General features: G+C 43.2%; 1 protein-coding gene and 1 long non-coding RNA gene across 5 annotated transcripts in view; one reads left to right on the plus strand and one right to left on the minus strand.

Annotated features, from left to right (window-relative positions):
• Positions 1–3,244, minus strand: part of MTMR9 (myotubularin related protein 9) — a 50,547-nt gene extending 47,303 nt beyond the window's left edge. For both annotated transcript variants that reach the window (XM_060653719.3, XM_060653720.3), the window contains exon 1: positions 2,650–3,244. In XM_060653719.3, coding sequence (XP_060509702.1) covers positions 2,650–2,831 — 182 coding nt within the window. In that variant the 5' untranslated portion in view covers positions 2,832–3,244. The remainder of the gene's footprint in view (positions 1–2,649) is intronic.
• Positions 3,245–3,287: 43 nt separating this feature from the next.
• LOC132692943 (uncharacterized) overlaps positions 3,288–15,401 on the plus strand; it is a 35,859-nt gene continuing 23,745 nt past the window's right edge. The window contains exons 1-2 of one of the 3 annotated variants that reach the window (XR_013555085.2): positions 3,288–3,382; positions 10,791–10,845. This is a non-coding gene — a long non-coding RNA (uncharacterized LOC132692943). Of the gene's footprint in view, positions 3,383–3,657; positions 3,890–5,231; positions 5,314–10,790; positions 10,846–15,401 lie in introns of those variants that run through there. The other 2 variants (XR_013555084.2, XR_013555086.2) reach the window with 2 other exon arrangements.

Raw genomic sequence — 15,401 nt, forward strand, 5'->3', positions numbered from 1 at the left:
CCCTACACCATCTGGCCCCTGCTTATCCCTCCAACCATTTTCTGCTATGCCTCTAGCCTCTACTCTTGCTCACTGCCCTCCAGCCAACTGGTCTCTATGTTTTTTCTTGTCTAATCCCAGCATATTCCTGTCTTTGCATTCCCTGATCCCTCTGGCTGGAATGCTCCTTCTTCCCATATTCACACTGCTAGCTTCCTCTCTTCATTCAGATGTCATTCATTTAAATGTCACTTGTCTTCTCTGAAATTCTTTCTAAATACACGGGCATTCTGTACCCTCCCATCTTTCTTTATTTTCCTTCCCGGAACTTATTACCTGACATCGTTATCTACTTATTTGTTGATTTATTTGAATCTCCTCCACTGGTACACAATTTCTTCAACCACCTTAGTCACCACTGTACCTGCAGAGCCCAGACAGTGATCAGCACATAGAAGACACATGGAAGTATTTCTTGACCACAACAATTAAACAAACTCTGGTCTGACCACCTAGCTCGTGCTCTTTCCATCATATCATGCTGCTTCCTGGAGAAAAAGGTAAATGTATACACAATTTGTCATTTCTGCCCTAACAGGTTAAAATGTCATGTTTTATATACTTTGTTAGCCTTACCAGGCCTGGCATGTAGTAAATGCTACGTAAATATGATGAAATGAAATTGTGAAAAGCAACCATAGAAAAAGAAGAAAAAGGAAAAGGGAGTTGGTGGTGAGGAGAAACTCTGCTTCAGAGGCACCTGGGTGGCTCAGTCAGTTAAGCATCCAACTTTGGCTTGGGTCATGATATCGTGGGTTCGTGGGTTCAAGCCCTGCGTCAGGCTCTGTGCTGACAGCTCTGAGCCTAGAGGCTGCTTCATATCGTGTCTCCCTCTCTCTCTGCCCCTTGCCTACTCACATTCTGTCTAATTCTCTTTCAAAAATAAATAAAAAACATTTTTAAAAAATTAAAAAAAATAAATAAGTAATTTGTATTCTATAGCGCCACAGACCATTCGGGGGTCAATCCATCTTATACTTCCTATATGCCTATCTGCCCACGTTAGGAGTTTGGAAAGAGATAAAAATTAACCAAATGTTAAGTACTGACTTCAAGGAGCTAACATCTATGTAACTATCAAAATACAAATGGTAACATACACTTATTAAAGAAGTATAATTAAAGAGCTAAAGGATTTCAAGGTGAGAATTACTTCTAGTTGTGGAAATTCCTTCTTTGTAAGAAGAACCTACAAAAAGAGGCGGCAGTTAACAGGGTTAACCTAAATATTGATAGACGAATAGAGGTTGGATGATGGCCTATGAAGTCCTGAAAGACAAGCACTATATTTTATTCATCTCGATGTTCTTAAAGCCTCCCAAAATGTCTAGACCCTAAGGACATTCAATAAATCTTTAACAAACTTGGGAGGAACACGGCATTCCAGGCAGAAGGAAGAGCATCGATAAGATATACACAAGAGAATGCAGGACACGGCAAGCAAAAATAAAGAGTGAGGACTGGCTAATAAAAAGGGTTCGTGAAAGGGAATGGCAAGAACCAAAGTGGGAAAAGTAAGTTAGGGCCAGACACGGAGCACCACAAATGATAGAGTTAAGAGGTTTATGCTTTATTATGCAGGCCAGGAAGAGACCATCGAAAACTTTTACACAGGAGAAGGTTGGTCTGAGGAGTCCAGCAAGAATCCTCTGCTTGAAAAAAAATAAGTAAATCTGTCACCAATTCATCCATACCATTCAAATTCTACCACTAGAAATTATTTTCTTTTAAGGCATAACCTCTCTAGGAATCTTCTTAATATCCAAGTTTTCCTGAGAGGTAATAAAAAAGGCTGTTGTCATTCATTTATACTTTAGTGTAAACTGGATGATCAATTCACCTTCTCCTGGCTAGAGTTAAGTACACAGAGCCATTGGGGAAGTAAGAATTTTGACTGCAGATGGATGTATAACTTTTTGACTCTGAGACACCACCTTGGAAAGACAGAGTCTGGGGTGCAAAAAGAAAAAAAAAAAAGAGGTTAACGAATTAATATTTTTGATTAAGAGCCAATTCCGTTTCTTCCAAAAGCAGACCTTAGTAAGGATAAATAAAAGATATTAAATCTCCTATGGTAGGAAGTATTCAATTGATGACCCAGAAGGTAAGAAATAAGGAGAAATATGATCAACCAAACATGTTTGAGGCAAAGGAAAAAAAAAAGTTTTGTGAACTTTAGACACTACATACGAAGTTCTTGGAGTTTTCCTCAAAAGTGGCAACTAAAGACTTTACCTAAATCACACTCAACCACTTCAAGAACTGTGACAGGCAATCAATAATCAATAATACAAGGAATATGATGGTGCAAGAAGAAAATTTTTTTTAAGGTTGAAAATCCACCCAAATGATGTTATGTACCAAAAATGATAATCAGGATAACCATGTGACAACCCTGGAAATTCCACCCAGATTTAACGGAAATCAGGCATCTCGTTTGAATGGTTTTCTGCTTTCTAAAATTCCTATCCTCAATCTAGGCCAGAGAGGGCTCATTTTGCTGGCGGGTTAGGCGATGGGGCGCAAGGAAAACACTGAATCGCGTGGCCCCAGACGTCCACCTAAGGACCCCCAAGCTCCCTACGGGAAGGGGGTGGGATGGGCACTCACCGCTTGTCGATGGCGTCGATGTTTGAATGGAGAAGCCACAGCTCCTCGGTGTTGTCCTGCCGAGAAGACAGGATCAGGTGGTGACCAGTCAGACACAAGGTCCCTTCGACGGCGGGATAAAAAGGCCGGTGCAGCACCACATTGTCCACCCGCGGGGTCTTAATCAGCTCCGCAAACTCCATGTTGCCCCGCGGCCGGAGCCACGGGACTGCCGAGTCCCGGAGGTCCGAGGCGGTTACACCGCCGCAGGGCTGGGGACCAGACTGACCAGGCTCGGGGCAGGCCGGAGGGGCGGGGACGGGGCGGGGAGGCCGGGCCCCGCCCCAGGCTAGGGTGGGCGCGGCGAGGCCTGTGGCCACCGTCACTGGCCGCGGGAAGACGGGGGCTGGGGCTGGGCCAGGCCCGGGCGTCTCTCTTGTGCTCCCGGTGCCCCAGGTCCAGGTCTCGGGCCGAGAGAACGCTCCGCGACAGGCCCGGCAAGCCTCTGCCGCCACCTGGGGACCCGGCCTCAGGTGGGCAGGCTGAAGGGACAAGGAGGAGGCCGCTTTAGGGTCAGTTTCCGAGACCGAGCTGCTTGGGACTCCTGGCGGAAGTAGCTGCTCGGAGCCGGAGCCTAGGGCAACTCTGGGCGGAAGCGGTGGAGCTCGAAACTCGAAAGGCAGGGAAGTCAGAGCCGGAAGTCGGTCCCCTCCCCAGGTCCGAAGAGAATGTTTCCGGAAACAAGGACCCGAAGGTTTGTGTTCCTACCAGGAAAAAGAGCCTTTCTGCCTTCACGCCCACCGCCGTCCCTCTCACCCCTTCCAAATACTTATCAGAAAAGGCCAGGGAAGAAGGGACGACGAGAAGAGGTCCTTGCCTGCCTCCCTGCACTTTAGTAGTCCCTGCAAGGGCTCGTCACAACGTGGGGCTGACGTAAAGTGTGAGGATTTTCTTCCATTCTCCGTGAGATGGCAAGTGTGCGATCGAATCAGTGATTGTGACCGTAGAGAAACCGCAGGTGTAAGGGAGGAACCCAGGGCCGGCACCGCAGACTCCCAGAGAGCGCCGCGCCAAGGTTCTGTGACCTTGAACGAGAGTAAGAAAAAGCATGCAAACACCTATGAGAGGGACCTAGGTAGAAATAACACACAATGCGCAGAAGAGGAAAAATTTAATCCTATCCTGTGAGGAAGCTCAAATGGCTTGCTAAATCTTAGTCTGTAGCGGAGACTGGACTTCCATCTAGATCTGTGAAATCAAGGTACCTGGGGCGGGGGGCGGGGAGGACATTGGTCACCACCACATAGCCACCCCATTAAATACAGTGCCACTGAACTACTCCCAGATACCTAAATTATACGAGAAATTAACTCAAATAAATTCTTGCTTAGTGCCCCCTTCTTTAAACTATTTTCGTAACTTCATTAACCTTTGAAATCCTCACCATCTAGTACCTGAGGACAACGGATAGGCTGAAGTCTCACAGCAATCAAAGTCAAAATGAATTGTCTAAAATCTCACCTGATATATATAAATAAATAAATAGAGAGAGAAATAAATAAAATCTCACCCCATCACCCAACAGTGTCCCTGCCTCTGGCCTTGCCCCCCAACAGTGTCCCTGCTTCTGGCCTTGCCCTTCCTAAAATGTTCCTTTATTAAAACAAACACTTTATAAGATCGTTACAGCTGAGAGTCCAGTTTTATTTGTCTCCAAACGAAAAAAAAAAAAAAAAAAAGGAACCAACAGAAAAGAGAAAATGAGGGAACTGGTTTATAAAGCTATTTTTCGAATTAGAATTTTTATCGTCCTTCCACTTTGTGATTCATTATAACAATTCAGAATTTACTTCCAGAATGAGGAATCAGGGAAAGTTTTATGGAGAAGATATCATTTGAAACAATGACCTTGAAGGATGAGTAAGATTTATACTCTGAATGGAATGTAGCCAAGATGTCTGTCTTGTCTTAAGTTAATGATGTCTGCTTGAGGTAGGGAAAAATTCTTCCAAAATTCTGTGACCTTTTCTTTTAGTTTAACTGAAAAACCAAAAAAAGCCTATGAAAAAAAAACAGTGTGTCATTACATTTTAAAATGTTTAATATTCCATAAAGGCATAAACTCTTTGCCCACAAGAGAAAATTGTCAGTATCATGTTAGATTGCTATAATGGAACACTGGAAACTTAAAAAATTTCACCTACTCTGGGTTGAAACTCAAAGCATAGAAAGCCCCTGAGATCTGCAGAAAACAAATATTCAATAGCAAAGAATAGAGCGGAGACGGAGCGCCATTTGTGAACTTAGTAAGTACCTGAACAGTAGGTGGCAGTCGAGCTCAACAGTAATAGGACAGGCTTCCATTCTATTACATTAAATTCAAGGAGGCTGTAGTCAAAACAAACAGCCTGGTTGTAAGGGTCTCAGATGATGCTGATAAACAAAAGAAGATGATGGCATTTATAATGCATGTAAAATACTCAACACCTTACAGGTGTTATTACTTTTATTATTATTTTGTGAGATAATAAATGGCATTAATGTGTAATCATCTTGTATTCTATCAAATAGTCACCTAGCATGTATTAGGTGCCTACTGGGTCATCAGCACTTGCCCTCAAAAAGTAACAGCTAATGTGGGAAGGCCAACACACCCTACACAACTAATGAACAGAAACTAAGAGAGTAAGTACGGAAATTTTGAAGTACAGGTTTACTTTCCCGGCTCTGTGTTTCTCTACCAGGCCTTGAGTAGTTAGTAGAAATGGAGCGTTTGAAAGTAGTTTGAAGAAAGCCGATCTACAGTTGCCAAAAGTAGCAGGAGCACTTGAGATAGAGAAGACACTGCCTGTATGTGCCATTGATGAGCAGTTTTTCTCCATGTGCTTGACTGTAGCAGGCAGCTGAGTCAAACTTGATCACCTCGTGCCTATCTTCCTAGTGTTCTTCCTCCCTTCATCCCGTAAGCAAATCAATCACCAAATTGTGATCTAATAACTCTTGAAATCCCCCACCTCTCTCCATCACCAAGGCTGATGCCACCACCATCTCTCACAGTACTTAAGGAGAAAGCCTCTTAGTTGGTCTCATTTCTTCCAACAGGGTTTCCCTCAAGACTATTTTTCCATTTGGTAGCTAAAGCCCTCTTTATGTTCTAAATTTCTTTTTTCTTTTCTTGTAGGTCCTTTTGTGATCTAGCCCCTTAGGCAGTGATCAGCATCACAGATCTCATCATTCCTATTCTCTCTACCTGGCACGACAGTTCCCAAACCCCATTCCCAGCAGTTTGCACACCAGCTATCCTTAAATAGCTGACAGTTTCCTCTTGAGATTTTGCACCCAGTTCAAACCTTGCTCTGGTGGGGAAGTGAAGGACAGGGACCAGCATCATCAGCATTCCCTGGGAACTTTATTAGAAATATTTCACTCCAGGGGCACCTGGGTGGTCAGTCGGTTAAGCGTCCGATTCTTGATTTCAGCTCAGGTCATGATCCCATGGTTTCATGAGTTTGAGCCCCACATCAGGTTCTGTGCTGACAGCACGGGGCCTACTTGGGATTCTCTGTCTCCCTCTCTCTCTGCTCCTCCCCAACTCACACTCTCTCTGTCTCTCTCTCAAAAAAAAGAAAGAAAGAAAAAAAAAAAAAAAAAAAAAAGGAATGTTTCACTCCAGAGCTACTGAATCAGAATCTGCACTTAAAGAAGATGCCTAGATGATTTTTATGAACATCAAAGTTTGAGAAAGCACTGATTTAAAGAATCTGGGTGTTCTTTCTGCCTGGTATACATTCACCTCACCCCCAATACCTTGTACCTTGGCCTGCTAATTCCTGTCATCCTTCAGATCTCCTCTCAGCTGTCACTGCCTCTAGGAAGCCTCTCCTGATTCCACACCCGCCAAAGCCCCCAAAGCTATGGGCTCCACTTTATGTAGGCTCCACAGCCCTATGTAATGCTAACAATAGTTCACACTGTGTTCCAGACATTGTGCTAAATGCTTTGCATATATTGGCTCATGTAGTCGTTGCACAATTTTCTGAAATTAGTTTGTATTCTCCTTTTACCAATGAGGAAACTGAGGCACAGAGATCTTAATAAGTTTTCCCAGGACAGATAGAAATAAGTGGTGGAAGGAGGAGTCAGACCCAGGCAGTTGGGTTCAGACTCTGTGCTCTTCATCACCATGCCCCATTGCCACCCATGAGACCTGAGCCCACCTTGGTTACTTTCCCTGATTTCACCTCTTAATAAACTGTATTGGCGGACGCCTGGGTGGTTCAGTGGGTTGAGCGTCGACTCTTGATTTTAGTTCAGGTTGTTATCTCATTGTTTGTGAGATCAAACGCCACCTCAGGCTCTGTGCTGATAGCGTGGAGCCTGCTTGGGATTCTCTCTCTCCCTCTCTCTCTCTGCCCCTCCCCTGCTCTCTCTCTCTCTCTCAAAATAAATAAACATTAAAAAAAATAACTAAATATGGGCACCTGGGTGGTTCAGTGGGTTAAGTGTCCAAGCTCTTGGTTTTGATTGAGGTCATGATCTCACGGCTATGGTTTCAAGCCCGGTATCGGGCTCTGTACTGATAGTGTGGAGCGTGCTTGGAATTCTCTCTCTCCCTCTCTCTCTGCCCCTTCCCCCCTACTCTCTCTCTCAAATAAATAAATAAGCCTAAAAGTAAATAAATAAACTGTATTGAAATAGATTCCTGAGGTGTCCATAACATTCCACTAGACAATAAGCTCCTTGAGGGCAAGGACCATTTCTTGATTATAGTATGTCCAGCAACCAGCTTAGTGTCTATACATAGAAGCCATTCAATGTATATTTGTTGAATAGATACCCTGTATTTTACTGAACATATTTCACCCTGGCTCTCCTCCCAAATCTGACTGATCTTAGATATCATTGCAGATGTTTATAGCAGTGTTCTGATGAGAGTAGGAGGAAGGTGGTATTATATTTTTCCCACCTTGCAGATGAGGAAATTAAAAGCAGATGAATAACTTGTCAGTGATGATGATAATTTCTTAGGTTTGTTTGGTCACTATGTTACAATTCACGTTATATTTTCAAATATGTTATCACATATGCCTCTCTCAATGACCTGGTGAAGTAGGAGTGGAATTGTTCCTGGCTCAGAGAGGGAGAACTGAGCCCAAGGGATGGTGATGTCCTTTAAATGGCAAAACCAAGCAGAAAGGCAGAAACCCAAAGACAACACTTACGAGTCTAAAGTTCAGTGCCATCACACTAATGTAATTAGACTTACTTTGCACTGCTTTTGTCTGTTGAGATCCTGAGCTATGGGTGTTAGGAGAAGACAGCCACTGCTATGTCAGCAAAAGAGGGCTAAAGTTTCATGACACAACCACAACAAAAGGAGAGCTCTGAGGGCAATGATATGATCAATGGGCCTATATTCAGATACATTCTAATAGCCACATTCCTTATGTCTGTTCACTGAGCCACTTTGGTTTTTGGAACCAACCAGAACAGCAACCCGGCATCTTAGAAGAAGGTGACAAACTGGACGGATGAGGGACTGTTGCTATTGCACATAAAATAAATCAGCCCAAGCATGGTTGCTTAAAACAACATCCAGCAGTTGGTAGCTAGAGCTGGAGTAGTAGGAGGGGGAGAGGCTGAAGCATCTGGGCACTACCCAGCACCCTTCTCTGTAGTCTCCAGGGCTCTCCCATGGTTTCCTTGGGAGTCAATTTGGTATTTCTCCTGGTAAGTTGGCCACAGGGCAGTTGGGCTACATACAAAGCACTCTGGAGTCCAGAGTGAATATTCCCAAGGGTAAAGCAGAAGCTGCATCAACTTTTATGACCTAGACTCTGATGTCACATAATGTCACTTCCACAGCACTGTCTTGATTTTAAACAGCACAAAACCCCACCCAGTTTCAATGGGAGAGGGTGTAGACCCCATGTCTCAACAGGAGCAATGTCAAATGAATGCATGCCACAGAGATGCAGTTGATAGTGGGAAACCTATGTATGAACTCAACCACCCCTGCACACTCTGGCAGCTGCGAAGAGGAATAAAGAGAATATTCAGAAAGTCAACACACTCTTTTTGGCAAAGTGCTTCTCTGCTCATAGCCATAATGAAATGAACTAAGAATATGCAATTACATCTAATTGGATATAATTAAAATAAAGAGTCACATCTAAAATAAAGGCATAATTAAGAAGTGGGAGAATTTACTAGGTGGCAATGTCAACAATGCTAATTAAGTGATCACTATTGGAGTTTATTTTATCGTCACTGAACCTAAGTTGGGGTCAGTGTCCAATAAAGCAGGGAAGCAACTTCAGTCTGCCCTCGACTCTTTTAGTCACAGCTACGTCGCTTCCCATTTTTTTCCCCACATTATTTACAGGAGGCTTTACGTATAATTTTAAATGTGACATGTAGTTTTGTTTTCAGTCCTTTAATTTGTTCAATAGACTATGACAACTGTTCCACTTTCCCTCCCCATGTCTTCCCTTACTGTGCTTCCTTTGGCTTTCCTCCACTGTCCTTTCCTTTCCCAACCTATTCTGCTCTTCTTACCCCATCGTTTTTTCTCAGAGATGACCACCCAAAGAGGACAGATCCACAAGTGTCACCCCACAGATCACAAAGTAATTACCAAAGGAAAAGCATATCTTTATAATGGAGAGATCTGGTGATCGTCACGATAACCAAGTGATCAACAATGCAACATCCAGTCATTCTGAGCCTCCTGCTGTGAGACAGTAATAGGCACACAACATCTCCTGGGATATGCCCTGGCCAGATGTGCTTACCTTGAATCTAAGCCTGAGAAACCACCAGACACATCCACAGAATGGGATATTCTACAAGGCAGTTGGCTTGGGCTCCCCTAAAAATTCAGTGCCGTGGAACACCAAAACAAAAGCAAAAGGCAAGAGGCCCATTCCAGATTCATGGGAGGTAAAGAAAGGGATGTAATAACCACGTGCAAGGCAAGAAACTTGATTAAATCCCTGACCCCCCCAAAAACCCCCAAAAAACTACAGAAGACTTTGGGGCAAAGTGTGAACATGGATTGTATGTTAGTTGACATTATTGAGTTAATGTTGATTTTTTACAGATGGGATAATAATAATGTGATTGTGTAGGAGGAAATTGTCTTCTTTCTCAAGATACATGCTGAAATGTTTAAAGATGAAGTATCCCGATGTCTGCAGCTTCCAAATGTTTCAGAAAAATATATATGGATTGTATATGTGTGCATATATATGCATGCACACATAGAGAGAACACACACATATACACATACATAGAGAATACACACACACACAAGGATGAAAATGTGGCAAATTATTGATAATTGGTTAATTTGGGGGAAGGATTTAAGGATATCTCAGGTACCAATCTTCCAACTTTTCTATATGCGGACATTTTTCAAAATTGAGATTGAAAGAATCAAAATAAAAAAAGACATACTGTAATATAATGGTCATTAATGCAAGTTCTGGCAGCTAAACACCATAGCAGACTTGGAGCTGTGGCTTAGCACTGTATCTAGTCTGGAGTGGCTTGGATTGGCAACTCGATTTTAATACAGCCCTGACAGAGAAGTATAATTGAAGACCCTCCTGAGAAAGTTTAGATTCCAAAAGATCATCAAAGACTACGGAAAGACTGGGCACTAGTGACTCCTGCTGTGAACTTCATTGTTTTATTGGGTTTTTTTTTAATTGTTTAATTGTTTTATTGTAAGGGGTTACTGGTAGGAGTTCAAATATGAGTTGCCAAATCATGCATTCAAAATTTCAAGTCCACACAGTGTAAACTTATACCAGCCAGAATTTCTGTACATCTGACATTTTCAAATCCTGAAATTCCACCTTCTGACCACAGTTTCCTTTTCCTAGCCTTCTTTTACACTCAACCTGCCCTGCTCAGGTAGACTCTGAGTCCCTTCCAGCCTTCTTTAACTCACTTCCTTCCCTGCGCAGGCCCCATGCCCTCGTCCGTGGCTTCCGGGACACTCTAGTGTTCACTCCTTCACCTGTATAAAGGCAAGGACTGGGTTCCACTGATCTTTGTAGCCCCGGAGTTGAGCACAGTGATGGGTACACAATAAATATTTGATAAATACATGTAAATGAAATAGAATAATCTAATCCAACCCTCTCATTTTACAGATGAGGAAACCGAGGCTCAGAGATGCAAAACAACATGCCTAAAATCAAACAACTGGTGAGTGGCAGACCGGGAAGGAAACCCATTTCCTTGGGGCTTTATTTTTTTGTGTGTGTGTTTGTTTGTTTGTTTGTTTAGAGGGAGAGACAGAGCACAAGTGCGGAAGGGGCAGAGAGAGAGGATGAGAGAATCCCAAGCAGGCTACATGTTGTCAGCACAGAGCCCGACGTGGACTCAATCTAATCAACCTGAGCTCATGACCTGAGTTGAAAGCAAGACTCAGATGCTCAATCAACTAACCCACCCAGGTGCTCCTTCTTATAACTTTCTTATCAGTGCTCTTTCTACTGCCAAAACTTCCTTCTCCATCACTTAAGTCTAGTTTAGTTTTTATTTTTTGAGATAGGATGGCTGGGGAACAGGAAAAGAATGAAAAGCCAGTTTGTCTACACATACCAGCTAATGGCCCAGGACATGTCTCTTCATCTGGCCTCTGCTCTCCACTTCCTCCGTCTGCTCGTCCCCAAGGAGCATGGAGGTATATGTAACTAGGCACCAGGAAAGATGTGGTAGTTGCATCCTCTGCCGGATTTCTGCTGCATTTTTAATCAGTGTCTCCCTGGTGAAAAGTCTCCGGTACCTTGATTTACTTTCACTTTTTCTCCTTGGTTTCAGTGTGTGTGTGTGTGTGTGTGTGTGTGTGTGTGTGTGTGTGTCCCTCCCTCAGGGTTTTGTTTCTAAGGAGCAATGGAAGTCTATTTTCTACAACTTTCAATTTCTTACCCGAAGATTTGAGAGGATATTCTGTCATTATCAGTGTCAAAGATGGAAAAAGCCAGACACGAGCTAAAGTGGTCAGGACAGATTGTCATCAGTAATACATTATTGCAGTAGGGAAGGGTCCAGAGTGAACTGAACTCAAGTTCAGTTTGTTCAGAGGTGACTGGGCATTTCCAAGGGAGAATGGGAGAATAGGAAGGGGACTTGTACAGAGGCATGGAAGTGAAAAATTACAAAAGCTTGGTCAGTGTAAATGCTATTAGGCCAGCTGTGTCTGTTAGGGGACAGTTAATCGAATTTAAGGTTCTATCCTCTCACAGACTGGGAGACAGGGGCCCTATACTTCCTGAGGATTGTATTTCAAAGGAATGGATTTCAGGTCTGTGAGAAATTCATTCCTGAGTTGTAGGAGATACATATCCATCCAGAGGGACAGAGGAAGGATTCACAATTATAAGCCCCTTTTAGCAAATCCTCCATAGAGGCTGACGGGGGCCTATCATCAGGTGTTGGCTAGAACAAACAGTAAATTCTTTAAAAAAAATTTTTTTAACATTTATTTATTTTGGGGAGAGGGAGAGAGACAGAGCATGAACAGGGGAGGGGCAGAGAGAGAGAAGGAGGCACAGAATCGGAAGCAGGCTCCAGGCTCTGAGCTATCAGCACAGAGCCTGATGTGGGACTCGAACTCATAAACTGTGAGATCGTGACCTGAGCTGAAGTTGGAGGCTCAACAGACTGAGCCACCCAGGCACCCAAACAGTAAATTCTTTTGGTCACCTTGAGCTTTTGTGTTTTAAGGTGGGTAAGGGTCATCCAAGGATGTGGTCTTGAACTGTTAGAAATCAAGTTAGTGTGTATATAAAATATATACAATAATGGAATATTATTCAGCCACAAAAAATATCATCCATATATAAAAAATATATGTGAATATTACTATCATTGATGGACCATATATTCCATTACATTGACACTGGGGCTGTTTCCATACTTTGGCTATTGTAAATAATACTACAATAAATACAGGGGTACATGTATCCTTTGAAAAAAAAAAGAAATCAAGTTAGTGTGTATTCAAGGATTCAGAGTGGGGGTGAGGGGAGGAAGGGGGTTGGATAAAATCATTTGTGCAGAGTCTGCAGTTTTTACAGACCAAGGATGAGGCCTGATCAAGAAGGCCCAGATGACCTGACTAGAGTCTGACTGAGGAGAGACTTTTTGTCATCGCTACCAAGGAAACATGAAACATATTTTTTAAATGGGCCTCATCCTCAGATTTCAATTTTAAATCTGAAAACTGAATATGGCCACATATCTATGTGGCTCACACTTGACATTCCTTTACTCATTCCCTCCTTTCTCTCCTTTGTAATATTCCCAGTCATATTAGTTTCTCACTAGACCATATGCTTTTTTAGAATGACAGGTCTATATCCTATTTATCTCAGTGCTTCCTCCCCTCTCAGAGCTCCTCACAGTGCCAGGTGCATAGAGGACACTGGGCAAATATTAATGAAATAAAGGAACAATCAAAAAAGGGGTAACCATGTCAGTCATCAGTTCCAAAAGGCTAGAAGATAAAGTTGGGGAAGCAAGGTGAGGGAAGTTCTGACACACTACTGATTTCAAAGGAATAATCTCCTTGGGGCATCCTCTACCACCATCACCAAAGATAGTTATTTGCCCTTGTTTTCTAAAGAACCAAAGAGAATTCATTCTTAGAGAGAAAGAGAAAGAGAAAAAGAAAAAGAGAAAAGAAAAGAAAGGAATAGAAAAGAAAAGAAAAAGAAAAAAACTGTTATTACCCATCCTGGCCATTGGTAGGAAAATTGACTCTGTAGTAAAACAACATTTTCTCCCCATGTGTGTTTCGGGTTAGAGGGAGGCCTCAACAGATCATATTAACACACGCTGCTAGTCACATAGGGGTGGGATGGTCACTTTTACTCTTGTCTTACCTGCAAAATCAGGCTAGCAACTCCTACAGAACCAAGTTATGCTAAGCATCGAGTACTGTTTATGAAATAAAGCTGTAAACTGTAAGGTGCCATGGAAATATAAGACGAAGATGATGTTTAGGTTTCTATTACAGCTGAGTGTGTTGTTGGAATGATGGTACATTCAACCCAAGTGGCGTCTTCTCATTGTTTTAGTCATGCAGGAAAAGGGAAAATTAAGGTACACATAAGAGAAGCTAGCGGGTTATCGTCATGCAGGAGAAAATGATAGGGGAGGACTTAATGAAGCCAAGCTCTGATGATCTGTGCTTTAACCACTATTTTCTCCTTTGAGGAGGAGTGGGAGAAAGCTTGAATAGGCAGGTATGAGCTGAATTGTGTCCTTCCCAAATTCATATGTTGAAGTTCTAACCCCTAGTGCCTCAGGATGTGTATTTGGAAATAAGATCTTTTAAGAGGTAATTAAAGTTAAATGAGGTCATTGGGGTGGGCTCTAATCCAATATGACTAATGTCTTTATAAGAAGAGGACAGTGGGACACAGACACTCTCAGAGGGAAGACCATGTGAGGACACAGGAAGAAGATGGCCACCTGCAAGTCAAGGAGAGAGGCCTCAGGGGAAATCAACCCTGCCAACACCTTGATCTTGGACTTCCAGCCTCCAGAACATAAGAAAATAAACTGTTGTTTAAGCCCCCAGGCTGGTATTTTGTTATGGTGGCCCTAGCAAACTAGAACAGATGGTCATCCTGTTATTTAAAAACAAAAACAAAAACTATATAACACAAAAGATTAAGAAAAAATTGACAAGAACAATCCAGGTGATTCCGGTGTCCCTTACTCCTCCATCATGGTTCTCCATGTGACGTGACTCTCATCTCTGGGTCGTGTTTGAGCCACAGCTCATCAGTTTGTCCTCATAGCTTCCCCACCCTGGCAGTAGCCCTTATCCTGGACACAAGCTTCCATGCCTGCCCACCATGGGAGAAGAAAATCAATGGAGGAAACTGGAGAATGCTGTGGACTAAGCAGGCTGGACCCCTAGGTCCATACTACTTTATCAGAGGGCACACCCTGGGGACAGCAGTGGCCAGTGGCAGAGAGATGCTGCTGTGTGGGTCAGATTGTACCCTGTGGCAATCCAGAATTCTTCCACAGACAGTCGACTCAGAGAAAGAATGTGGAGGCCTGCCTCAGTACTTATCAACTGTGTGGCCTCAGGCAATTTACTGAACCTCTCTGAGCTTCAGTTTTCCTACGTATAAAATGAAAATTACCCGCCCCGCATGCTGTCAAGAGGATGAAATGGAATTATGTAATTATTTGAAATTCATAAAGCGGCCAGCACAGGCTTAGTACACAGCTGGCTACATCTCAAGTATTGATAAAATTGGAAACAGGGCATCGTTGTTTTTTGGTCCTCTGGGCACCTTCTTCTTGACTCCTAGGACCGTTCCTGTAAATTTGAACTGTTTATGATGGTGAGAAATGCAGATTCCTTCTGTTCCTAGGAGGATTGCCAAGACCTTTCCTGTGACCATTTTTATAGATTCCAGGAAAGGGCATTTTGATAGTGTATCTCGTTCCCAGGTGTCCTGTACAGGTCCTCTAGAAGGGCAGGTCTGGAATGCTGGAGGCCACCCCTACAGGTGTGGACACTGATTTCTGTAGCTTGTTCTTGAACTGCCTTTGAAGAGAGCCTCCTCCTGCTTACCTTCACCCCCTTGAGGTCACCTTGGCGGTGACTGCAGATTATTTTTAGCTGTAGGCAGTGTTTCTTACACTGTGTGCAGAACATTTATATCAGAATTTTGGCGGGGGGTGGGGGCAGAGGGAAACATGCAGATTCCCAGGCTCCTCCCCAAACCTAT

The sequence above is a fragment of the Panthera onca genome, chromosome B1, assembly GCF_046562875.1.
Source record: "Panthera onca isolate mPanOnc1 chromosome B1, mPanOnc1 haplotype 2, whole genome shotgun sequence".
In the NCBI taxonomy this organism is placed as follows: Eukaryota; Metazoa; Chordata; class Mammalia; order Carnivora; family Felidae; genus Panthera; species Panthera onca.